Below are 27,186 nucleotides of genomic sequence, written 5' to 3'. Positions count from 1 at the left end.
ATGTTCTGATGGGAATATTTGACCTCCGCGATGTGCGTTAACGATTAAAATGTCAGCTCATCCATGCGCATCAGTGTGCGTCTGGGTAATTCTTTCAAACCAAGCAACATCCTTGAGTTCATCTGTCAAAATAAACAGTCAAATGGAAATATCTGTAACCTGCCGTTTAACTGTTTGCCTTCCTGTGAAGATTGTTGCAAAGAGAAACAATTAAACTTGATTAACCCCAGAGCCACCCAGAGAACCAGAGCGCATGCGGGAAGATTCCTCCCACTGAAGCGAGCGTTTTCCAAACCCGGTCGCTCAGAGAGACTTGTCACTTAGAAAATGTTCCCTGATTATGAAACGTTGGCTGAATAGTGCTTGTTCCTGTCTCCAATGTGGCGACACATCCAGGAGCCGTCTGAGGAGAATCCCAGAATCTCACATCCTCTTCAGCTCATAAAGTGCCCATATGATTACGCACAAGCGTGACACGTCAACCACCGCAGACCGGGTTGGACCTGTTCAGGTTTATGCAGACAATCTTTACATTTAGAATTGACTTACAGATGTAAAATTAACGCAGTAAAATATAAAGCATTTTATTTAAATATCCATTCATTATTTTACAAGCACAGAGAGCCGCATCAGATGGATGGAAGAGCCGCATGCGGCTCCAGAGCCGCGGATTGCCGACCCCTGTGCTAGCTTACTTTATTGTCCCCAGCAATTTTTAAACCCCACTCAAGTGTATGGTTATTGTCCCCAGCAACTCTGAAAACAAACTGACACCCTTGGATACAGGACAGTCTTATCCAGCTGGGCATTTGTGTTTACCGAACTTGTTTCTTTGCTGAGGGTGCGATGGCTAAAAAACCGTTCTAAATCACCTCATTTCAAGATTCTTTCTAAATAATTAAACTGACTTGATTTTTTCTCCAGTAAAGAAAGAAAGAAAACAATATTTTTTATGATAAATGACCCGCACTTGTATAGCGCCTCTCAAGATAAAATTCACGAGGCGCGAGCATCGCAGCGCCGTTAGTGATGTTTCTTCACTTCTCACCAAGAAGGTGCTAGCACACCTTTCCATTTGGAGCAGGCACATGTTTAGTCTTCAGCATAACGTAGTCGTTTTCATTTCTATAGAACAGCCTCTTGTTGGTTTAGATTTAGGAGAAAGAAACTTTGAGCTGCTACAAATATTGTTATTTTCTGCTGTCTTTGGCAGCTCACTGACCTTCTCCTCCTCCATCTGCAGCTCCTCAGAGACTTGCTGGATTAAACTAGAGGCAGGGTTTTCTTGCGTTTAGATTTCTGACCAAAGGCACAAATCTGCAAATTCACTAGGAAAGAAAGCAAGTTGCTAAAACAGAAGGTTTTCCTCGAGTCCAAGTCCAGTCTTATGTCAGAGTCGAGCCTTGATCCTTCAGAGAATCGGCTCTTTGTTTGACCTGAGCTCCACTCAAGGCTCTATCTCTGATGTGGAACGAAAACGTTAGCAGAGCGATAGGAATGCCAACGTGTTTGATAGACACACCTTTACTTTGTTCCTGTTTGCTGGAGGCCACGGTCAGGTGAGTGATCTTTACTCACAACCAGCTGTGGTCGACACCACATCCATCATGAGACCATATGGTTCCATTTACCTGAACTCATGGCTCTTTCACAGTCAAGCTGGGGTCAGCTGGGTTTACACATCCATGTACTTCATCCCTTCAGGTGGTTATTTGTGTACAAATGTTGAGCATTCACGATAACTTCATGATAACTCCAGTGGCTTTCTGGAACTGCGCTGCTCTGGGTGGCTGCATGTTGGAGTAGCTCTGTTGACTAGATGTAAGTTTAGCCTTTTCTTGGGTATTTTTTCTTCTAGTTTCTCAAGAAAAACTGTATTTTTTTTTTTTTTGGACATTTTACTTTTCTGTTTCTGGTGCTGTGAAGCTTGGAGGATTTTTACTGCTATTTTTTAGCTTTTTCACTTTTTGAGCATTTGTTATGATGCGTAACCATGGCAACAAGCTAGTTTACAATCGGGAGCAGCTGATTAACATTGGAAAGGCTGAAATAATACCTCAACTAAAGCCACAAATCCCAAATGAGCTAAAACGCAAGAAGCAAATGGAGACAGAGAAAGAGGAAATTCAAACCATCTCTTCCATCGATCATAATGGGCAATGTGAGATCACTGGTCAACAAGATGGAGGAACTCCGAGCCCTTTCAAGGAATCAGCCAGAGTTTCGGCAGTTTCGGAACCGCTGGAGGAGATGATGCAAAGAAGGATTCTCCAGAGAATCAAAAAAAATGATGGACAACCCTGAGCATTCTCTTCACAAGACTATCTGACAACGGAAGAGTGTCTTCAGTCAGAGGCTTCTTCAGTTTGGCTGCAACACTGACCGCTACTGGAGATCCTTCCTGCCAACAGCCATTGTAATATACAACAACTCTTTGATGACTTCATTATTATTATTATTCTGAGCTACTACAGCAACCAATTTCCCTCTGGGATTAATAAAGTATTTTTGAATTGAACTGAATTGAAAAACCAATGTACATGCTCACCTGGCTGAGCTTCACCAAATGCTCCTTCTCCTTCTGGAGCGTCTGCACAGCCTGGTCCTTTAGCTGAAGCTGCTCTGACAGCCCCCTCACCTCGCTGCCTAACAGCTGTAAACAGCAGGACAGCCAGGTTAAACCGGGTTACAATGGTGGTGATAACATTTGTGAATCAAGAGAAATGAGTCAGACAGCTTGTTGAGCTTGAACACGGCGGCTTCAGCCTGTAGCGTCGGTACAACGACGCAGTCATCATGTTACCTCTTTCTGCTAGACATCAAAGCCTCCTCTACATATCTGAGATCCCGACTCAAACTGAAGACACAAGGATGTAATAAGAAACAGGTGAGAGCAGATGGAGATAAATGCTGGAGATCAAACCCCTTCCTCTTCTGGACCATCATGTCCAGATGCAGTCTCCTCACTCTCCTCACTCACTCTCCTGCCTCCAGCTCTGGCTGTCGGCATCTGCGATGTCTCATTAGCTGTACATGTGGCCGTGCAGCCCCTGGCCGCTGGTGTGGACTAAACCACTTTGCACATTTTTAAGGGGTGATAGATGCCTCAGAGATTATTCAGTTATTATTTTTAAGGTGAAATTCTGTTTCTTAACCTCTTCATCCAGGTAAAGGGAAATTTATTAAGACATTAAGTAAGTTGGGGGGAAAAAACAACAACAATAAATTATTTTTATTCAAAGCTGTCTCAGGGCCCCTCCCTGCAGTGGGCCCTGGGTAAACGGTACCCCCCCCCCACCCCCCCACCCCCCCCAGTCCGACGCCCCTGCACACATGACAGATATGGATCCTGGAGTCAGCTTTGATACATGTGAGTCTGGTCTTGTTGCATCCCTTGTAAGGAGACTAGATTCAGCTTAATCCCATAAGTGTGTTTGTAAAGCCTCAGTGAGCTGCTGAATGTGTCATTTCACCTCAACCGAGGAAAAAGCAGACATGTAATAACTCGGAAATAACCCTGTTCCTATTCTGTCAAGCATTTGTTTCCTTTTCGTGTACTAAATCTTTAGAAAAAAGCTAATCATAAAACCGCTAAAAAGTAAAGGTAACCCAAACATGAGACATCCAAGATCTGATTTTAACTTAGTTCTCTACATAGTTAGATGTGCTGATAACAAAATCACACAAAATTATCAATGGGAATCAGATTTATCAATCCATGGTCTGGATGTGGAGTCACACTCATAATAACGTGTACAAACACACTACAGGCTGATCCAGCTTTGATGTAATGGCCTTAGAACAAGTCAGAGTGAGGCTCAGTAGTGTGTGTGCCCTCCACGTGCCTGTATGACCTCCCTACAACACCTGGGCATGCTCCTGATGATGGTGGATGGTCTCATGAAGGATCTCCTCTCAGACCTGGACTAAAGAATCCACCAACTCCTGGACAGTCTGTGGTACATTGTGGCGTTGGTGTATGGAGTGAGACATGACGTCCCACATGTGGTCAATTGGATTCAGGTTGGGGGCACGGGCGAGCCAGTCCATAGCATCAATGCCTTCATCTTGCAGAAATTACATGAGGTCTAGCATAGTCTTGCATTAGAGAGAACCAAGGGCCAACCACACCAGTCAGGCTATCTCTGGCAGCCACATGGAGGGCTATTTGGCCCCCAAATGTATGGCGCGGTATGGGGGCCAAAATTAAGACTACTGCCCAGCAGCAGGAGGCTATATAAATTCCGAAGCAAACTACCGATCTGATTAATGATAAGCTGGCGCCGGTAACTGAGAGGCTGGCGCTGCTTACTGAGAAATAGCACCTTTACCGGCGTTACTACTAGATACGCTAGGGACTAGCAGCCCTCGGCTGGTCATTGACTGGTTCACACACTCCCTCTGCTGTCTGTTAGCATGGATAGGCTGGTGTTAGCATTGGAGAGGCTAGCCATTAGCGTGCCTGGCCACTAGCTGGATTTCCTACCCCCTCGACGGACCTTTAGCATGGATAGGCTGGCGTTAGCATCGGAGAGGCTAGCCATCAGCATGTCTCGGAGAGTCACTTACTCTATTAGATGTGAGTTTTTTGGTACATATTATATAGTTATAATAACGATAACATCACAATTTTTATAATTTTTAAACTGTAATTTAATACCAAGGATTTAAAATCCAAAGATGAAAAGTACAACCTAGTTAGCTCTGGCTTTTTCTCTGATATGTGCAAGAAAACCAAACCATATAAAAAGAAAACACCATCAACCTGTAATTAAGAGCAGAATGGAGTTAATGCAGCACCTAATCAATGCTAACAGGCTGTCAGCTTTACAATATGCTTAAAGTTAATGTGTATAACAACGCGTTCTGTCAAAGGAACAACTGTGATTGCAGGTCTCATAGTATGTCATTCGTTTAATAAAAGTAATAAAATAAACAAACACATCTAGTACAGTGGCTCTCCGAGACATGCTAATGTCTAGCCTCTCCGATGCTAACGCCAGCCTATCCATGCTAAAGGTCCGTCGAGGGGATAGGAAATCCAGCTAGTGGCCAGCCTAGGCATGCTAATGGCTAGCCTCTCCGATGCTAACGCCAGCCTATCCATGCTAATGGTCCGTCGAGGAGGTAGGAAATTAGGTTAGTGGCCAGCCTAGGCACGCTAATGGCTAGCCTCTCCAATGCTAACACCAGCCTATCCATGCTAATAGACAGCAGAGGGAGTGTGTGAACCAGTCAATGACCAGCCGAAGGCTGCTAGTCCCTAGCGTATCTAGTAGTAACGCCGGTAAAGGTGCTATTCCTCAGCAGCGCCAGCCTCTCAGTTACCGGCACCAGCTTATCATTAATCAGATCGGTAGTTTGCTTCAGAATTTATATAGCCTCCTGCTGCTCGGCAGTAGTCTTAATTTTGGCCCCCATACCGCGCCATACTAAGGAAGGCCACCCCTCACCATTACTGACCCACTGCCAAACTGGCCCTGCTGGAGGATGTTGCAGGCAGCAGAACGCTCTCCACGGTGTCTCCAGACTCTGTCTGAAACCTTGTCTTCTTGTGTTGTCATGTGGCATTTTCTTACTCTGTAGTCCAGCTGTTGCCCAGCCGTGTTGCTGCCTGATGATATCTGGCTCAAATTGGCCGAACAGAGTTCTAGTCTTGAATCCGCAGAAAGCAAAAACATATTTGGCATATGTGTGGAAGTCTTATTTTGGAAATTTTCATTATTTTGAAATGACCAGTAATGTGAATCAGTGGTAGCGAACAGTAGAACAGTAGTAACATAGTTTTGGAGCCAAATGGCATCAGGGAACAAAGCAGCTGGACAACAGAGAAAGATGACATAACCTGACGAGTAGTTTTAACGACAGCAGGCGACAACATGACAGAACAAGACAACATCGCGTGTTGGCAGGTTGTAACCACAGAGTAAGAACTCAGCCCGTCAAGTTTTAAGGACACAATCAGAACCTCATGGTGCCAGGCGGTCAGATGGGAAACCTGCCATAATGGAGTAAAGCGCTTTCCTCACATCGACTTTTCATTAGCTACACGTCACATTCAGCCAGCAGCACGTTAGTTTGTCCCCCAAAATCAGACCGACACAATGCAAAACTTGAGCAGGTCAGAGAGCTGCTCACACACAAAGGTGGGATTATCTGATAAGATAATCTTTGTTACCTTAATGGTAATCATGCACATCCTTAAGATCGTCAGAAGCGGGTCAAAAATAGCACGATTATGCTGTTGTGTGAACAAAGAAATGGCTTTAAGTGGGAACTAGATGTTTTCTAGAAAAGCATGGTAACACTTTACAATAAGGGTCCCTTTATTGACCTTCCTGATATGAACTATTAAGTGTCCTTAAAGTTAGGACAAAAGGCCGGGGAGGGGGTGAGGTGTCTGCTTAGTAATGCAAATAATAGTAAAGCATTAACAGTTTGTTAATGCTTAATAACGCACTAAGTAATGTTAACAAAGGGGCCCTTATTGTAAAGTTTTACTGAAGCATGAACGTCGGTGGAGTCAGTGTCATTTAAAAGTTTGATGGAAAGAAAGTGAACAGAATAAAACCTCAAAGCAGAGTCAGTATTATTCATCTGTAGGAATGACCCAATAATCATTATCCTGGGTTTGGTACTCTGGACCAAGTTGGCTGTGCAACTACTCGGCCTCCAAGGTAACACATTTTATTAAAGTTTTAGTCTACAGGTGAAACAGGAAAAATCTGAATCTGGTACAAAAGTCCATTCATGTCCAGCTCAGACTGAGAGACCATCTAAAGGCTCAGCAGCCCTCTGCAGGTGTTCTGGATTCATTAGCTGATTAGTGTGACACTTTGAGTCTAGACTGTTTAACCTTTCCACAGTATTAGTCTCACCTTTTAAGTTTGATTGCTGACATAAATGAAGCTTGCACCATAATCTCCAGGTTCACCTGTGGTTCATCAGCCACGGTAGGAATTCAGTTGATTTCTTTTACGTGAGATGCTGTTTTGGTAACAGGTTCTTGATCAAAGTCTTCACTAGTCCACAAAGGACTTCCTGTTTTGTTTCCCAAAGTGTCCTACCTGTTTCTCTTGCTCAGCTACGGTCAGTGCGCTCTCTAGATCCTCCAGGTCTTGTCTGAGGCTGCTGCACTCTGCTTCCAGCCTGTCCCTGTGGAGGAGCAGCTGAGCAGAACAGGCCTCCTCCTCCTCCAGACGATCTGACAGACCTGACAGATGCCGCTCTAGTTCTCGCTGGGCCTTCTCCAGTCGGACACAGTGCTGCCCGGCCACCTGGGCATGCTCCTGCTCCTAAGGTTAAACAAACTCATGGTCACTGTGGGAACATTAGCCATCATTGGGAGTGAATCCCTGTCTGATACCTTTCAGAGTCAGAGGACTCCAAAGCGCTTTACACTACAGTGTATCCGTCACCCATTCACACTGGTGGAGATGAACTACGATGTAGCTACAGCTGCCCTGTCTACTGCCACTGACAGAGGTGACAAATCGTAATTCAATATCCGGTTATATTTAAATGTGTTCTTTCTACACTCGCAACCACTTTATTTCCCAAAGACTGGCTCATACAGCTACTTCTTCTGGGTTATTGGGGTTTGGGACATGCCCACTCACTGACTTTACTTAGTGTTTCACCTTAACTTATTTCCTGGAAAGTTTGAACTTTAGTTAGTTCAGTAATGTAGAAACAGCAGATTCCTTACATACATAAAGAGCATCTTCCACGTTAAACTAGTGTTGAAGCCCTTATACTGTAACAGGTCTAAACTTTATATTTTCATTAAAAAGGAAGATATTTAAGAAAGAAAGGTGCTCTTACTGTTCCTACTAGGCTTAACCTAGCTCAGGGGTTGGCAACCTGTTCCCATCAAAGAGACATTATTACCCGTTTCCCACAGTAAAGAAAACACTGGGAGCCACAGCAGCTGCGGCGTTGTGGGCGGGGCCTACCCCCAGACAGCAGAGAGCTGCTTTAACCAATCACAACAGGTGACAGCAGCCAGTACCGGTCGCTCGTGTACGTCAAAGTTATCTTTCATAAGCTCCAGAGCCGCGGGTTGCCGACCCCCGACCCCGCTCATCCATCTAAAAACAGCGCCTCTTGCTGGAAACTGGAAGTGACATCGCTCAAGAAAAAGGTTCCTGACTGTGCTCAAAAAACATAAAGGTTTAATACTGAAGCCATTGCATTTTGGGCCAGCAGCAAGAGTTGACTGACCGAGCAATAGACAGATCACAATGTGTAGCCCCGGCTCGTGTCGAGTCTACACATTACTCAGATTCTCCTGAGGTTGGAAAACTCCAAATCTCGCAAGAATTCATCTTGCAACGCAAGGTTAAGAGTTGATGGGAACAGGCAAAACAGGGATGATGTTTTAAATGATGAAGAAGAGCTGCTGATTCGTGGGAACTTCAAAACGCACACAGACTTGGAAACCCTAACTGGTAAGAGCATTTTTAATTTAAATATATTTCAACCAAAACTTGTCCCCTGACATATTACATCAACTATGTTTGCATAAAAATAGCATCCATCCATCCATTTTCTTCTGCTTATTCAGAGTCGGGTCACGGGGGCAGTAGCCTAAGTCGAGGGGTCCAGACTTTCCTCTCCCCAGTCACTTGGGCCAGCTCCTCCGGGGGATTTCCAAGGCGTTCCCTGGCCAGGTGAGAGATATAGTCTCTCCAACATGTCTTGGGTCTACCTTTAGGTCTCCTCCCGGTTGGACGTGCTCGGAAAACCTTACCAGAGAAGCATCCAGGAAGCATCTGGACCAGATGCCCGAGCCACCTCAACTGGCTCCTCTCGATGTGGAGGAGCAGCAAATCTATTCCGAGCCCCTCTCGGATTACTGAGGTTCTCACCCTATCTCTATCACCCTATCCAGCCACCCTGTGGAGAAAACTCACTTTGGCCGCTTGTATTCGCGATCTCGTCACTACCCAAAGCTCGTGACCATAGGTGAGGGTAGGAACGTAGATCGACCGGTAAATTGAGAGCTTCGCCTTCTGACTCAGCTCTCTCTTCACCACGACAGACCGGTACAACGCCCGCATCACTGCAGATACAGCACCTGCCGACTTCCCTTGATTTAGTATTTTTAAACACCTGCTAGTTATTTGAAAACCTGGAAGGATAACCAACGTAACATTCTGACCATTTTAAAGAACATTAAAGACACTTTAAATTGCAAGCATGCCGTCTAATCCAATTGGGTGTTTGTTACCCACAGCTGCTGGCTTATGCTCCAGTGTGGCACTGTAGCCATCCCAGTCCAGTTCCTCGGGTTCTGGTTCTGGTCCAGTGTCTTGGCTAGTCCCATTTGTTTCCTCAAAGCCATCAGAGAGGGAGTGGCAGCCCTGACTTTGTCCCACAGACATTCTTTGAATGAAACCAGTCCACCTGTTTAGTACTGTGGCATCTTCTCCAACATAGAAAACAAATTTCTTTGACTGACTGGTTTTTCTGCTTCTCTCGTTGTTCCAGGTGGATAAAAAAATGGTGGTAAATTACTCCCTTGTGTATCGTCAGTCCAGACGCTCCCAGCAAAGGCCAAGGGAGCTCTCCAGTTTCCAGCAGGATGTATTCCAAATATATCCTCACCTCCTCATAGAGAGTGGTTGGTTTAGGATGTCTGACAGAGGGAAAGGCTCCTATATTGTGGATACAACATCTCAGCTCTCATCTTTATCATAAAGCTGCAGCATAAAAAAGCTCAAGAGAAGGAGGGCAGAAATCCAGAGTAAGAATGTATTTTCCTCCCCCGATTAAAACGGACATAAATGTCTTGTGTGCACACGCCCACAAAGCCCTAAATGCCACAGCATTCATCTTAGAAGGACAACAAGACATATTGTCCCTGAGACTTTTTCAGATTTTTTTCTGACTGAAGCCACAGAAACGGGTAAATGTAAGGCTCTGTCAGACTCGAAGACTGGGTTCGGGAGTAAGAGCTTTTATTACACATACGGTTGGCTGAAAGCGGTGCTGGAAAGGCTGACGGATGAGGTCTGAGGAGGAAAGGTGGAGGTTTAGCTGTAGTAGCTTTGGAGTACTCTGATCATGGATCACGGTGGAACGATGACTGAGTGAAGAGCCGGTGTGGCGTCTTCCATATATAGACATGGATTGACGCAGGTGCAACATGGAGGGAATCCCCGCGAGGGGCATGCTGGGTAATGTGGTCCAAGACTGAAGCCGGTCAGCTGGGAGAGCCCGGCCTGGGGGCTTGGACTCTGACAGGACCCCCCGGTCCAGGGACGGCTCCAGAAGTCCCCGGGCCACCTCGATGGGCCCAGAAGTCCGAGATGAGGGAAGGGTCCAAGATGGAGCGGGCCGGCTCCCAGGAGCATTCCTCTGGGCCGTAGTCCGCCCAGTCTACGAGGTACTGCCAGCCCCGACCCCGGCGGCGAGCGTCCAGAATGCGCCGGACTGTGTAGATGGGCTCCCCGTCGAGGAAGCGGGCCGGCGGAGGTGCTGGAGCCTGAGGTGCCAGGAGGGGGGATTCCACGTAAGGCTTGAGCCGGGAGGTGTGGAAGGTAGGATGGACGCGAAGGCTTGCAGGCAGCCGCAGCCGGTACGTGACCGGGTTGATGACCTCCTGCACGGGGTAGGGCCCGAGGAACCGGGGAGCGAGCTTCCTGGAACCGGCACGGACCCGGAGGCCTGCCGTGGACACCCAGACCTTGTCCCCTGGAGCATAGGAGGGACCCGGGCGGTGCCTGCGGAGGTGTTGGTGTGAGTAACGGGCGTTGGCCTGGGTAATGGAGGCCCGCGCCTTGATCCATGCGTTCTTGCAGCGTCTCACCAGGGATTGAGCGGCTGGCACCGCGACTTCGGGTTCCTGGTGGGCGAAGACTGGGGGCTGGTAGCCAGAGCAGACCTCGAAAGGGGACATCTGAGTGGCCGAGGAGGTGTGGAGATTATGAGACAGCTCCGCCCAGAGGAGGTACCTAGGCCACTGCGAGGGCTGGGCCGAGACAAAGCAGCGGAGGTACCGGCCCAACTGTTGGTTCGCCCGCTCCGATTGACCGTTGGTCTGTGGGTGGTAGCCAGAAGACAGGCTGACAGAAGCTCCCACTAGATGGCAGAAGGCTTTCCAGAAACGGGCCGTGAACTGGGGACCACGATCGAGACCACGTCGACCGGGAACCCGTGGAGACGCACCACATTCTCCAGAAACAGTTCTGCAGTGCGTCGGGCCGAGGGAAGGCCCGGGAGGGCGATGAAGTGAACAGCTTTGGAAAACCGGTCAGTGACCGTTAGGATGGTGTCGAGGTCGTTGACCGGCGGGAGACCTGTGACAAAGTACAGCCCCACATGGGACCAGGGGCGGCTGGGCACCGGAAGAGGTCTGAGGGTGCCAACCGGAGCCTGGGTGGATGCCTTAGAGCGGGCGCAGACGTCACAGGCGCTCGTGAATTCCTTAACGTCCCTCTCCATACGTGGCCACCAGAGAGCCCGTTTCAAGAACTTGAGAGTCCGAGAGAAGCCCGCGTGACCAGACAGGCGTGATGAGTGGGCCCAGGCCAACGCCTCACTGCGACAGGCCGCGGGGACGTAGAGCCGACTGGCGGGGGTCTCTGGCGGCGCTGGGTCATCCCGGAGGGCGTTTTGGATGGCCTCCTCCAACGGCCACCCAAGGTGGGCCACGAAACGGTGCTCCGGGAGGATGGGCGCCGGCTCGGACGTGGGCGCTGAATGCGTGAACTGGCGGGAGAGGGCGTTCGCCTTCTGGTTTTTAGTCCCGGGGCGATAGGCGAGATGGAACTCGTAGGATTCGAAGAAGAGGGCCCAGCGAGCCTGGTGAGGATTTAGCTGCTTGGCGGACCGGATGTGGGTTAGGTTCTGGTGGTCAGTCCAGATGGTGAACGGCTGAGTGGTGCCCAGAAGCCACTGCCTCCATTCCTCCAACGCCCATTTTATGGCCAGCAGCTCGCGATCCCCTACGCCGTACTTCTGCTGGGTGGTGGAAAACTTCCTGGAGAAGTAGGTGCAGGGATGTAGCCTGTCATCTGGGCCGCCTTGGGACAGGATGGCGCCGGCGCCGACATCCGAAGCATCGACCTCGACCACAAAAGGGACTGCCTGATCCGGATGGCGCAGGATAGGAGCCGATGTGAAACGAGCGACTAGGTAGTGGAAGGCCCGAACGGCATCTGGGGTGAGCCGGAACGGCTGACCAGGAGGGCTCGGTCGGGTGAGAGAGGTGAGAGGCGCTACAATGGTGCTAAAGTCTTTGATAAATCGACGGTAAAAGTTGCAGAAACCCAGAAAACTCTGCAGTTGCTTCAGGCTGGTTGGTAGGGGCCAGTCCTTCACCGCCTGGACTTTCTGAGGGTCCATAGTTAGACCTTGGTCCGAAATCAGGTAGCCCAGGAATGAAACGGACCGCTGGTGGAAGGAGCACTTTTCAGGCTTACAGAACAGGTTGTTGTCCAGGAGCCGGGTCAGGACAGCGCGAACATGGTGGTGGTGTTCGGCCTCTGACTTGGAGTAGATCAGAATGTCATCCAGGTAGGCAAACACCCACCGTCCCAACATGTCACGGAGGTCATCATTGATGAAGCGTTGGAAAACGGCGGGGCTATTGCACAGTCCGAAGGGCATCACCTGGTACTCCCAGTGACCGGTGGGGGTGATGAACGCCGTCTTCCACTCATCTCCAGCTTTGATACGGATCAGGTTGTAGGCGCTCCGGAGGTCCAGCTTGGTGAAAATCCGCGCCTGGGAGATGGCATCCAGGGCGGACGTGAGGAGCGGCAGAGGATGGCGATCTCTGACTGTGATCTTGTTCAGTCCCCTGTAATCTATACAGGGGCGGAGATCACCCTCCTTTTTCCTCACAAAGAAGAAGCCTGCGGCACCTGGGGACGACGAGGGTTGGATGAAACCCTGCTGGAGGGCCTGGTCAATATATTCCTCCATGGCTCTGGACTCGGCGGGAGAGAGAGAAAAAAGGCGCCCCCGGGGTGGACTGGTTCCTGGTTGCAGCTTGATTTCCATGTCGTACGGGCGGTGAGGCGGCAGTGTGGTGGCGCGCCGCTTGTCGAACACCGCAGCCAGGTCCCGGTAGGGCAGTGGCAGATTGGGCGGTGTTGGGCCAGGGTCACCGGTCGGGCAGTCTGGCATGGATGGAGGAGGAGAGAGGTGGGCCTGGCACTGGGTCCCCCATTCCAAAAGGCGGCCCTGGGACCAGGAAATCCGGGGGTCATGGAGACGGAGCCAGGGAAATCCCAGGATTAGAGAAGAGGAGGGAGCACATATGATCAGGAACTGGAGGGTCTCTCTGTGGCCTTGGACAATCATCTGGAGTGGCTGGGTTCGGTTTTGGACCGGATAGGGTTGGAGGGGCCTACCGTCCACCGAGGTCACTGGCACAACTCTCTCCAAGGGGGTCATGGGGATCCGTAGGCGCTTAGCCAGATCCATGTCCATAAAATTGTCAGCAGCCCCCGAGTCCACCAGCACGTGCATCTGGAGTGAGGCCTCACCACGAAGGAGGGTAACATGAAGAAGGAGTCTATTTGAAGAGGCGGGGGCTGAAGGTGACCCAGGCTGAGCGACCCCGATACTCAGTGGGTTCCTTCGTTTCCCAAACGTAATGGACAATTCAGGCGTCTGTGGTGGGAGGAGCCACAATAAGCACAGAGACCCCCGCGCCACCGTCGCTGTCTCTCCTCTGGAGGAAGGTGGCCTAATTGCATGGGCTCATCAGTAGAAGCGGGTCCGGGAGCAGGCGTGGGGGAGCGAGGAAGAGGTCCAGGCGCCCTGGATGGGCGAGTGAAGGGCTTGGGCCGAACCAGAACCCGCTGATCCATGCGCAGCGCCAGATCCACTACTTCATCCAGGTTCTGAGGCAGCTCCTTTCCCGCCATCTCATCCCGGATGTAGGTTGCCAGTCCCTCCAAGAAGACGGCTCGAAGGGCAGAGTCATCCCACCGCAGCTTGGCGGAGATGGTGCGGAACTCCGACGCATATGCGTACACAGAGCGCTCCTTCTGGCGGAGTTTTAGGAGTCGTGCCTCTGCCCCCATTTCGCTGCTGGGTGGAACAAACGTCTTTCTGAGGGCAGCCATGAATGCAGCGTAGTCATTGCAGGCCGGTTATTTGGAATTATAGAGCGCAGCGGCCCACTCTGCAGCGCGTCCGGTGAGTAGGGAGGTGAGCTGTGCCACTCGAGAGCGCGCAGTGGGGAAGCATCCTGGGTGGCACTCGAACTGCATCTCGAGGGTAGCGAGCAGACCGTCTGGACTCCCCGTCTCTCCATTCCACTTCTCCGGGAGACTGAAGTGTGGCTCTCCCGTCGGGGGAGTGAGGGCTTGCAGGTGGAGAGCATGAACCTGCTGCTGGAGTGCCGTGACGGCAGTAGACAACTGCATGGAGAGATCGGTCTGGGAGTTCAGTCTGGTGTTAAGCCGGTCGACATGGGCGTGGAGCTGAACGTTCTCGTTCACCAGTTGCTCCATCTCTCTCTTCACCTGCTCGAACTCGGCTGGATTAATGGACTCAGTCATCCTGTCAGACTCGAAGACTGGGTTCGGGAGTAAGAGCTTTTATTACACATACGGTTGGCTGAAAGCGGTGCTGGAAAGGCTGACGGATGAGGTCTGAGGAGGAAAGGTGGAGGTTTAGCTGTAGTAGCTTTGGAATACTCTGATCATGGATCACGGTGGAACGATGACTGAGTGAAGAGCCTGTGTGGCATCTTCCATATATAGACATGGATTGACGCAGGTGCAACATGGAGGGAATCCCCGCGAGGGGCATGCTGGGTAATGTGGTCCAAGACTGAAGCCGGTCAGCTGGGAGAGCCCGGCCTGGGGGCTTGGACTCTGACAGGCTCCATCAGTCGGGATGAGATGATAATAAAGATTCCTCAGAAAAATGTAACATTCCACAAATTTCAAATAATTGTAATCATACAACCTAAAAAGTGTTACCAGATCAGAAAAGTACTCACTGCTAAGGAGCTAAACCTAACTTGTCACATCTACCCACTCTGGAAGAGAAGTACCGTCCTCTCAGAGACATCCATTGCCAATCATTAAAGGTACCCAGCCATTACACCTGGTGGGTCAGATTACCCACATAGTCATGCCAGGGGAACCAGTACGCCTCGGTCTGCCAGGTGGACCTACAACAGGTCACACAAGATCACAAGACCAACTGTCACCACAGCAGCACCTCTTTACAAAGTGCAACCCTCCAGAAGCTGACCTTCTAAGTCATGTAGAGAAACGCACCCAACCAACAGTGAGTGGCTGATCACCAGATGTAGTCCAAACAAGAGGCAGTCTGCATACTGGAGGAGTAGACCACCAAAGAGTAATAGTTGATTGCATGGGCAGGTATGCATCTTCATTGCTCTGGAAAACAGACCTCCCCTTCTCCATTTGTCTGAAGAAGCAGTCCCGCTGTAGCTACGTGGGACTGAAAAGCGTTTAGAGATGCAGGGAAAGCCACAAACTACTGCAAAGAGATCCACAAGCTCAGTGACGCTGGTTACTTCAAAGCAGTGACTTGTTGCACCAGCTGGCCAACTTAAAGCAGAAATCTGGCGTTGTTTTTTTTCAGAGGGCACCACCTAGAGGCAGAAAAATGTATTGCTCCTTAAGCCTCTCTACATACTTCTGTGATTATGGCTGGAAGCAATGCCTCTTGTTCATGATGGGGCACCTCTAGCCCTCCACTTTCTTCCTCCGTTTCTTCTGGTCCAGATTCAAACATCCTGTTAGGACTAATCTCATCATCATGAGATAAGAAACACATTTTAATGTGGAACTTTCTTGTAATATTTTGTTTTATATCCTGCAATACCAATAAATCATCTCATAAAAATGGGAAAACGTTTTAGTTTTAGGAAATACTGCTGCTTTATTTTTTACCTTGAGCTCATAGCAGTGCGCTTCCATAGAGCACGTCTACTAAATGGCAGAAACAAACTTTTTAATTCATAATTGAATCAATGAAGTCATTCATCTAGTGAAGTTACTTTGAATTCACATCTTTCGTTTTCTAGAGAAGTTTAGCTCTATCTTGTGGTAAACTCCAACCCTTTGGCACATCAGATATTCTTTAACTAAGACTGTCACTGGTACAGAGGCCTAAGGTCAAAGGTCGATTTCAGATAAGACCCAGAAGAGATACTGCTGGCATGTTTTTTTCTCCCTCTCCCTTTCAGCTGTCTTCTTCAGACTCCTGTAAATCCCTGGTGCTAAATTATCAGGATGACCTTCATCGCACCGTATTCCACCATGAAACTCAGTTTTCCCTTTTTTTTCCATCTATACAGGGTCATGTTCTCAGTGATGTTTCATACCCAAACTGTTAAGAAGAGGATGACAGAAGGTATCCGTACCGGAGTTTGGAAAATTAAACAAAAATCGTGAAGAAGAAAAAGACATGAAGTTTAAACAACTATAACAAGAAAAAGAAAAAAAAAACATATTTTATCACAAATCAACTATAATAAGTCTTACTGTTAAAGAGGGACTGCACACCATCAGAAAACGTTACTCCACCCCTAGTCAAGATTTGAAGAATGCTATGAAAGCGGCCAAAATGAGTTTCCTCCGTAGGGTGGCCGGGCTCAGCCTTAGAGACAGGGTGAGGAGCTTGGGCATTCGGGAGGGCCTCGGAGTAGAACCGCTGCTCCTCCGGATCCAAAGGAGCCAGTTGAGGTGGTTTGGGCATCTGGTCAGGATGCCTCCTGGACGCCTCCCCAGGGAGGTGTTTCAGGCATGTCCTGCCGGCAGGAGGCCCCTGGGTCAACCCAGGACAAGTTGGAGAGGTTACATCTCCAATCTGGTCTGGGAACGCCTTGGGGTCCTGCCGGAGGAGCTGGTGGAGGTGGCTGGGGAGAGGACGGTCTGGAGCTCCCTAGTTGGGATGCTGCCCCCGCGACCCGGACCCGGATAAGCGGAAGAAGACGACGACGCTTTGAAAGTGGGCGAGACTGTACCGATGACGTGAAATTGTACCAGCCCCAGCCAATCACAAATTTAAAAGGCAGCAACTGCTGTTCTGCCACAGGGGGCAGCACTGAGACATTTTTAGACCTAGATTCTAGATTTGATCAGGTTCACACAAACATGTAAAAAATGCACAGAAACAGAAAGATTGCATTTATAAAGACCCACTTACACAGTTAATTAGCAACAAAAAAATGTAATTTTGGGTTTTAGTCACTCTTTAACACCTTACCACTAAAGATGTTTGAGTCGGGGTATTTTTGCTGTCAGATGCAAATAGTCAACGGCAAAAACATTAGACAGCTCAAACAAAACCCTGATTTGCAACAAAGTGATTTCTTGGGGGAGTCGTCTGTGTCATCACCTCCGTTAAAACTCTGAGAGCGGGTGGGGGAGTGGAACGTTCCTCTGATCACCTTCATTATAACACCACACAGATGGGGGCTCCCTTTGGGTATGTCAGTTGAGGGCTTTGGGTGGGGGCCATTACACTTCCTCCCTATACCTCCCCATAATTTGGACCCTTGTTAAGGGAATTAAATCCATCAGCTAGTCTTATTATTTAAATTCCAATCTGTGGAGCAGGCTGGGTGTGCAGGAGGAGTCAGGTTGGACAAGGAGACCTCTTTTTGACAATCAAAGCAGAACTCAGCATAACTCACCAAGCCATTAAGCTCCTTTAATAAGGCAACCTCTAGGTCTTGGGCTGGTTACTGACAGGGGCTCTGTTTTAGTCGACTTATCCCTCATTGACCAGTTGCATTTACAATTCATGGCAGGGTCAATCGATCGTCCTTTATTGTCTTTCATCTGAAAACAAGAATCTACTAGAACAACAAAAGGCTTGGAAACGCCTCGAGCCTTTTCTCTGCACAGAGAAAAGCAAAAGCAGACAACTTTAGAAGCAGTGCTGGAGAAAGACGACACGACAGAGAAGACCTGTTGCTGCTTGAATTTTGTTCTCTGAAGGCGAGCCGTCAGCTCCATTTCCAGCCAGGATCCTCCTGGCAAGCTGGTAATCACCACATTGTCCAAATAAGATTTAGGACAAGTGTATCATGAGGATTAGCCACCTGTCATGGGGAACCTCCTCTGACTGCACAGAGTTTTAACACACAATACTTTCACTTGTGTGTGGAGGCTTTGCATCCATCTACATGCTGATTTAATTCAAACACCAAAGGAAGACGAATGTGACACATCAATGGTTCACCTTTAGCACGTTCAGCTCTTCACACCAGAGCATTGAATATATGAAATGTTCTTGTCACAAATATATCCGCAAGTTCTTGTTTTGACATGAAGCTCTGAGGTTCTCTTTGTTAGACAAACCTGCAGAATGTCCACCTGATGAACGTCTTTGTCTCACTCTTGTTCAGCACTGAGCAGGACTGGTCACACCTACAATTTCTGAGCTAAAGAAAAAGGTACCTTCTCTCATATTTCATTTTTTCACATAGCAGGGTCCATAGAGAGAGCGTGAGTGTCATTCAGAACACTTATCTGGGTACTGAAGCCAGACGCCCCCTGGGCTGCAACTGCTGGCAATTTTCTAACCAAATTCATGAGCAAGTTTGAAAAATGAATCAGTACATTTGCAGATGTTAGCGATTTTCTAGTGAGTCACAGGCGTCAGCCAGCTGTCCTCTCTAAATACTTGTTGAGCTGTCACATGTGTCTGGAAGTGGGAATGGGAAACAACTTTGGAAGAGTTTGGTGACCAGATAATGAAAATAAAAGTTAATTAGGAACGGAAATTTGCCTGAGCATTGCACTTTAATATTGAATCATTTCCTATCTTGATGGAAAGTTGCAGTCAGTAAGTAGGAGCCACACTATTCACGTGGGGTACCACAAGTTTCATACTTGGGACTCTTATTTTTTCTAATTCACGTTAACGGCATGCTCTCAGCACTGAATTTTAAACTACTGTTGATGTGTTCACTCTACAGAATCTGGCAGAAATCCAGCAGACAACCGTATCCTCTGAACTTCAGTAGGCTGCCTTGAGACATCTCTTGTCGTAATTTGGCGCTATATAAATAAAACTGAATTGAAACTTGAACATGAATTGTCTCTGCTTCTAGAGAAACCATAATCAATCCTGTTTGGATCTAAATGGTGACTCCAGGGTAATTTGTCAGTAAGTCCTGCGTAAAATTCTTTGGTCTGGATTTGATCAGACCCTATCAGGTGAATACATAGCTGACGGGGCTATCAGGAAGCAAAGGTGGAGTGGCAATCTGTGAGTTCTGGAGAAACCCAGAATGGCTGGTGTGCTCTAGGGCCGGTGGATGTGCTCCAGGCTATTGATGGGGGGGAATACTTATTTTCCACCCTGATTTACAAATAAATTCTTTAAAAATCCTGCCATGTGAATTCATTGATTTTTTTTTCACATTCTGTCTCTCACAGTTGAAGTGTACCTATGATGTAAATTTCTGACCTTTGTCATCATTTTAAGTGGGAGAACGTACTGTGTATCTGAAATGTTTTTTCTTGATGATGTGCGTCTTGTGCTGGTGTCATTCTGACTAGTCTAGTCTCAGGAGACATCCTGAGTTTACATTGATATAGTTTTTAGGTTAAGTTCATGATATTTTTGAAGCTTCTCCAAATAAAATGGAGTTTTCAGAACCATCAGCAGTGCTTCTCTGGCTGGTTTGTGCAAGTCCCTGACAGACCACATCACACTTGTCCTGAAGTCACTACACTAGTTGCCGTGTCCAGCTAGAGCGGATTTTAAGGTCTTACTGTTGACCTATAACCCCAAAATTCCACTATCTCCGCTCCGCCCCCGCTTTCTGCTGCCTTGATAGTTGTTAAAAGTTGTTAAACCTGTGCATATGAAACAAAAAACGCTTTTTGTTTATCGATTTATTGTGAAATAACGGAAGCTGTGCTTGCTCCCTTTCCTGCTGGGCGGTTGTGATTTCTGTCCATTGACTGCAGAGGTGCTCCGGCGTCCGGCAAAAATAGGACCGATCCTATTTTTGCCGGATGGCGGAATGGCGGCCGCAGTAGTGGAGCAGCTCTGATTGACTACAACGGGACCGTTTTTGCTGCGGAGTTCATGCCGGAGCAGAGATAGTGGAATTTTGGGGTAAGGCTCTCCATGGTTTGGCTCCACCTTACATCACTGACCTACTGGACCCATTTGTTCCATCTAGGGCACGACCATCGCATGGCACGGGCCTTTTATGCATTCTCAAATGAAAGCGGATGACTTTTGGTGGGCGTGCATTTGCTTTTCGTGCTCTGTTGCTCTGGAATGATCTGCTGCAGGATGTACCTTTTTACTAAAGCTTTTAATGATTGATCGCTTTTTAGGCATTTTAACTTAACTTCTTACTTTAGCATGTTCTTATTTCATCTTTGATCTTAATGTCATTTGACTATAGCTGATGCTGTGGTTTTAGATTGTGGTATGCTGTGCAGTGCTTTGTTTAAAGATGCTATATAATTAAAGTTATTGTCCTCCATAGAATGTACAATGAGAATAAAAGACTGAGATAACATAAACAACATTTTCCATGCAAACGTAATTTCAAATGTAAAAATGAATCAGCCAATTGAATGCACCACAGGACCGGGCCAACTCTGGAACTGATCACAAAACCATATGTATCAAATGGATACCAATCGCTATTCATGGTTGTGTAACAGTATGAAATGACTGTTTTCCACCAAAAGTCATTTCCCCCCCTCCTCTGACACAGAACTAGTCTGCATGTGATATGGCCTCAAGGTCTCATGCATTTGCTCTAAACTGCTTCATTCCAGCCCAAGAGAACAATGAAGAAAGGACTCTCTCCTTTAATAAATCAAAGAACTCTATTTTAATAAAGCTAATCCAACCAAGTGTTAGTCAATAATAAGATGTGACCAATCTGTGAAATCAAAATATTAATTACATTATTATAATCCTATAGAATATAATAAGTAATATGACTTTCCACTAGGACTGATCTCACGTAGCGTTAAGACATGACACATTACTTTCACTGATCCAATCAGAACCTGCCAGGTCTGACGGAGGCGTGGTTTTGGTGGTGTTTGGTAAATCTGTCATCTTTTCATTCGACCATAAACCAAAACATCCAAAGTATGAAACTATGCCCACGTCATCTTTAACGCCGGTTCAAAGCGTTCTAGAGAAGTTGTCGGAGTGGCCAATCCGTAACTTTCCTCTTCAGCCAAAAGAACCAACGACAAGCTGGATAAAATCTGTTGCTGTTTCACCTGCTGCAACGGTTCCTTTCAGAATAAAAGCTGAACCATCACGACCCAGGTTTGGGTCTAACTAGATGCCAACAAAACCGTCGTGACCCGGAAGTATCTCAAGACTGGTCTGGTCGGCAACCGCTGCTTTTCCTACCGGCTTCGGTTCCAGAGAAGGTCCAGCTGGACCTCGACATTCCTGATCTAACGGGGACTTCCGCTAAGGGTGTGTAGGCCGACGAAATGGCGTTGAATGTGTTTATGAATCTCCGAATCAAAGCTTAACGCAAAGACATCACCTTCATTTCCCATCAGAACTAATCGTTTCTTCGGATTTGCTGGTTCTGAACAACATTCCACACTACACCATTCTCCGTCTCATTCACCTTAGTTACACCATACACTTAGTGTTAAAGTTAGTCTAGTTTAATTTGTTTAGTAATAAATCTTTAAACTTTGAAACTTGACTCTCTCTCTTCTGAGTGAATACGAAGCTGTTATCTAATCTCTGCAATAAAAAGTTCCAATCTTCTGGTTTAAAATAACCTCACAGATCCGTAAGGTTGATTTCATATTTCCTATGGAATCCTACGCCTTATGGCTTATTAAATAACACGTCATTTAAATTCATTACAGTTGAAACTTCACAGTAATGAGATGCATTTTTACAACTTTAAGTCAACCCAATCCAAGATGGTCACCACAGGTAATCAAGATTAGCAAGAACAAAAAATAAATGATAAATGATCCGCACTTGTATAGCGTCTCTCAGAGTAAGGACTCCAAAGCACTTTACACTACAGTGTATCATTCATCCATTCACACACACATTCACACACTGATGGTGATGAGCTACGATAATAATAATAATAATGCATTGAACTTATATAGCGCTTTTCTAGACACCCAAAGACACTTTCACACACTCTCACATCCACACACTGCTAGTGATGGTAAGCTACTTGTAGCCACAGCCGCCCTGGGGAGGTCTGACAGAGGCGAGGCTGCCATTTGGTGCCGTCGGCCCCTCTGACCACCACTAACACAGGCAAGTTGGGTGAAGTGTCTTGCCCAAGGACACATCAGCAGAAACCATGACCCTCCGATCATGAGGCAACCCGCTCTACCACCTGAGCTACTGCTGCCCACGATGTAGCCACAGCTGCCCTGGGGCGCACTGACAGAGGCGAGGCTGCCGAGCACTGGCGCCTCCGGTCCCTCCGACCACCACCAGCAGGCAATGTGGGTTAAGTGTCTTGCCCAATGACACAACAGCAAAATTCTCTGTCCGATGTCGGGATCGAACCTGCAACCTTACGATTACTGGACAACCCACTCAACCTGTTGAGCTACTGCTGCCCCTACATTGCTACAATTCATTCAGTTAGGCAGATTTTAGGTGTCATCACTGGCTGAGAGTCATTTAATTCAAGTGTTGCTAAAGCCAGCTGCAAATTACCAAGATTGTTCATAACTGTTTGATGTTTCAAAGAAAGTCAATTCCAGTTTAGAAGTCTGGTTTGAAAAATGATGGGGAATTTTCTGATCAAAGTTGGGATTTCAAAGAACAAGATCATGAAATCGTCATAGCTGCTGATTTTTGCAGCGCTGCCGACTGACCCAGGGTCTGTAGTGTCAGCAACACATCCAGGAGGTTTAAAAGTGTTATGGTGGCAGCAGGGGGTAAGAAGAGATAAAGAATAAGTGTGATTTAACCTTTGTTTATTCAGGTGAGTTGATTCAGAACTCAAAATAAAGGAACTCATTCTCATTAACAACAACGATCTGGCCAAGAGATGACAGCAAAAGACACAGTAAGCTTTACATCAAAGAAAAACAGCTATTTCTACAAGACACAAAGTGGAAATAAATAAAATAATGCATTTTTTTCTATCTAAGGAAATTGTTATTGTGTGGGTGTTTTGTTGTTGACCTGTGAAAAAAGGATGTACAGTTAAAAGGTGTAGAGTGACAGCTCTGAATGCGTTTCTAAGCTGCTTACACATCAGCATAGAAAATCAGTGCTACACATGCCTCTAGTATGAAGAACGTTTCAAAAGGAGTAGTCCTCCTGTTGCCCTTTTCCCCCAGAGGAGCATTTGTATTGTTAGAACCTCCAGTGTGCTAATTGTTCCCAGATGAAGGAACCGCGAGGTGAAACCTGGCCTCTGGGTGAACCCCGGATCCAGGTCACAGAGGAAAATCCAGCCAGGCTTTGATCACCAAAACGCCTCACAGGTCACTTACACTCGTGCTCAACTGATTCCTGCTCAGGTGCTTTAACTCCAGCTTAGAAATCACATCGCCAACTTGTTTGTTGCCTGTAATTAGTCTGAAGAGCTCCTGACGTTATTATGTTGGCGCTGCCCTGAATGACCTGTTAAAGATGAATGAAACAATGGAAAGGGATCACAACACAGGCTAATTAAAGGCGGATTCGCTGTAGCTGAACCGAGTAGACCTCAACCTGTAAACCAAAAAACAGCTCACAAGTTCAGAAAACGTCCTCTGTGCTGAGCCACAATCATCATTAAAGATGGATGTGTGTGTGTGTATGTGTGTGCTTGCGTGCGTGCGTGCGTGCGTGCGTGCGTGCGCGTGTGTGTGTGTGTGTGTGTGTGTGTGTGTGTGTGTGTGTGTGTGTCTGCTTTGTCTGCTTTGTCTTCTCCATCCCCAGTGAGTCGTGGAGGATGGCTGCTTATACTGAGCCAGGATCATCTGGAGGTTTCTTCCTGTTAAAAGGGAGTTTTCCTCTCCACTGTCGCCATATGCTTGCTTAGTATGAGGATTGCTGTAAAGACTCTAACACTAGTCAGTGACTTGATGCAACCTGCTGGGTTCCTTATATAGGAAACATTATTTCTGATTGGCTTAATGAACTGACCTGAATTGGAATGTTTATTATGTGAAGTGCCTCGAGACGACTCTTGTCGTGATTTGGCGCTATATAAATAAACTTGAATTGAATTGAATTGTAATGTGCTCCCGCCTCCTGGTCTTCATCAGGACACGTGCTGCTGAGTTTTGTACAAGTTGTAAGCCTGAGATTCTCTTTTTGGGAAGACCAGAAAGCAGAGCATTGCAGTAGTCTATCCTACTGGTGATAAAAGCATCAGCATCTCATATTGGCCTGAGAGAGAATGGGGCAGACTCGGGTGATGTTCTTTAGATGATAAAAAACAATTTTAGTGATGTTTTTAAGTCTGGGATAAAAGTCAGCTCAGAGTTGAAAGTCATGCCCAGGTTCTTCACTTGTTCAGAAGGATTAAAAGACGTTGATTATATTTTTGGTAAAAGTTTCTCTCTCTGGGCCTCTAGCCTGGCCTGCCAGACTCGTCCTCTGTTTAATTCTGCACAGAGGAGGAGTCTGGCAGGACCGATAACTAAAACTTCAGTTGTGTCCTGGTTGAGCTGGAGGAAGATTTCTGCCATCCAGGATTTGATGTCTAAAAAGCAGTTAAAAAGTGCGTCCATTGGCCGAGAGTCATCAGGAGACACGGAGATGCACAACTGTGTGTCATCAGCGTAGCTGTGGATATTCACCTACTCTAGCAGCCTCAATGTGGTACCTGCTCATCAAAAGTATTCTCATAAAGCAGTTAATGAGCACACTCGCCTCCTGAGTCCTGGTAGCTTAGCTTCGTGGTGCTGTTATTCAGGCACTTAATTAACACGTCACACTGACGCAGACGGTTTCACCGTGCCCACCTCTAAAAGGTTCCTGAGCGCTGTGCGAACGCAATCTGAAAAGCTTCCTATGGGAAGGGTAGTTCTAGGAACTAAGGTCTAAGAGGTCTGAATGCACCTCATCTGGCAACCCACAGAAACTGAAACTGCAGTAACCAAATCTGACCACCGGGTGTCACTGTTAGTCCATTCTTACATAGTTTACGTTACAGTTTTTACAGACGCTAGGACACATTTTTCAAAACTCACATAACTTTTGCAAAACACTTCACACAATTCTCCTAACTGACTTTCAGCTTGGCAAAGCAGTTCATTTCGCATTCAAACTGCACTCCAACTACCAAAACACTTCATTCAGGTCTCAAATAAACACTTTCTTCCAGAACACTAGCAAGATCATGAAACTGAACAACAGCCGACAAACACACTTTGTCACCCACAAAACAACGACCTAACCAACACTAACAACAAGTAGCATTACAGTGTTAACAAGAACACACCTGTTTCTAAGTGCAATATATACATATATATATATATATGTATATATATATATTACTCGAAACTGCAATATACTGTATGTTACCGGAATGAATCGGACATGATGAAGAATTTGTCAATATTTCATGTTTGTTTAATTTTATGGTTTCGCTTATTCCAAAATCCAAGAATTTGTACACACACCATCCACCGACACAGATACAACAGACTGATATTTTGAGACATCCATACGTGTTCCTCGGCCCCTCCCAGCTTCTCTTCTTCCTTTTTCAGCCACTTTTCTATTTCTGGCTGGCTCCATGTTTACGTCACAACACTATTTAGCAGTTGTCTGAAAGAGTAACACTTGTGTTGTTCATCTGCAATGAGAATCAGATGTGGCTGTTTAAACAGCATTTTTAGATTTAAAATGTGTTTCAATAAAATTTTGCTGTTGAATCTATCTGTCTTATTCAGTTTAGCATCATGTTATTTGTTTGAACATACGTTTAACTGTTTTAAAAACCGTATGTAAGCATGTGCAAAATGTCCTGTTGGTACAAAGACTTTTGGTAGTTGTTGTTTCTGAGTGAGAAAACCATTCAGGACATTTCAGAGATGTAGTCATTGAATGCATTTTGTGCCAAAACAATGATAACTGATCCTCAGTTTAGCCCACATAGACCTCTGTTGTCTTTGGTCTGTTTTTGCTGGGTTGAAATTCTAATTCTTCCATCTTTTAGTTCTTTTTAAAATGCAGAAAGGTTTTATTTACCAGCAACGTTAATTAGACTTCTGTTGTGCTCAGTGTGAAGGGTTTTGTTAAAGTGACCCAAGTACAGAGAAATGTGTCCCAGCGTCTGTAAAAAACTGTAATGTGGAGACGTCCTCCACATTACTGGAAACAATAAAGACATTTGTAAATGGAATAATCAATATTTAGATGCAAACCTTAGAGGTTTCAATTGTATTCAGATTACTTTTCATGTTCCTTTGAATGGAGCCTCGACAGAACCTAAGAGCTAACTGGTTATATTTGCCCAGCAGGATGTGTGTGTGTATGTGTGTGTGTGTGTGTGTGTGTGTGTGTGTGTGTGTGTGTGTGTGAGATCGACTGAGATAAGATAGAGCCTAACATTAGCAGCCATTCCTCTGAGATTTACAACGCAGCAGCAGCAGAAGTATCGTAATTTCAGTATCTGAAGATCAGAAAAGGTAACGTACAACACACACAATAAATAACGCGCCACACATACGCCCCCTGCTGAGTGAATGGTTCCTCTCCCCTCCCCTATTCAGACCCAGACGGGAAGATGAGAGAAAGGTTTATAGAGACGTTCTTACATGAGCCAGGAGTCCGCTGTGCAGGCTGCTGTAGGGTCTGTACTGGTGGAAGTCAGTCTGAATCACACACACTCTCTTTTCCATCCTCACAGCACATGGCCTCCCATGCTGACTTTACCCAGAAGGGCTCTGGGGAGGGAATGCAAGCCTTGGAGATATGGGAGTGTGTGTGAGAGAGTGTGCTCTGCCTGCTACCTGACCCCAAGAGGAGAATGAGGGAGGGCTGTGTGTGTGTGTGAAAGGAATGGAGGTATGAAAGGAGGCGCTCCTTCCTCTCTTGACTACCACCAAACTACTAAGTGATGACAGTGGAACAGATTACTTCACCCACAGTTGTTTGTAATAAACATGCATATGCTGTCAACTTGCTTCTCAAAACTACAACCTATACATGAACCTAATCTCAAAAATCCTATTTGCACTGTGGAGAAGGCTTCAGCTGAAACTCCGGCAGCACCAGGACTTCTGAAGCTGTGAG

General features: G+C 46.8%; 1 protein-coding gene across 2 annotated transcripts in view; it reads right to left on the bottom strand.

Moving 5' to 3' along the window:
- LOC107396504 (myosin-16) overlaps positions 1-26,902 on the bottom strand; it is a 71,397-nt gene extending 44,495 nt beyond the window's left edge. The window contains exons 1-3 of one of the 2 annotated variants that reach the window (XM_070545480.1): positions 26,709-26,902; positions 7,068-7,295; positions 2,549-2,653 (exon numbers count right to left, since the gene is read on the bottom strand). In XM_070545480.1, coding sequence (XP_070401581.1) covers positions 2,549-2,653; positions 7,068-7,295; positions 26,709-26,792 — 417 coding nt within the window. In that variant the 5' untranslated portion in view covers positions 26,793-26,902. The remainder of the gene's footprint in view (positions 1-2,548; positions 2,654-7,067; positions 7,296-26,708) is intronic. The other variant, XM_070545479.1, reaches the window with a different exon arrangement.
- Between the last annotated feature and the right edge of the window lie 284 nt (positions 26,903-27,186).

The sequence above is a fragment of the Nothobranchius furzeri genome, chromosome 16, assembly GCF_043380555.1.
Source record: "Nothobranchius furzeri strain GRZ-AD chromosome 16, NfurGRZ-RIMD1, whole genome shotgun sequence".
NCBI classification, from domain to species: Eukaryota; Metazoa; Chordata; class Actinopteri; order Cyprinodontiformes; family Nothobranchiidae; genus Nothobranchius; species Nothobranchius furzeri.
This window is presented reverse-complemented; position numbering and strand designations above follow the sequence as displayed.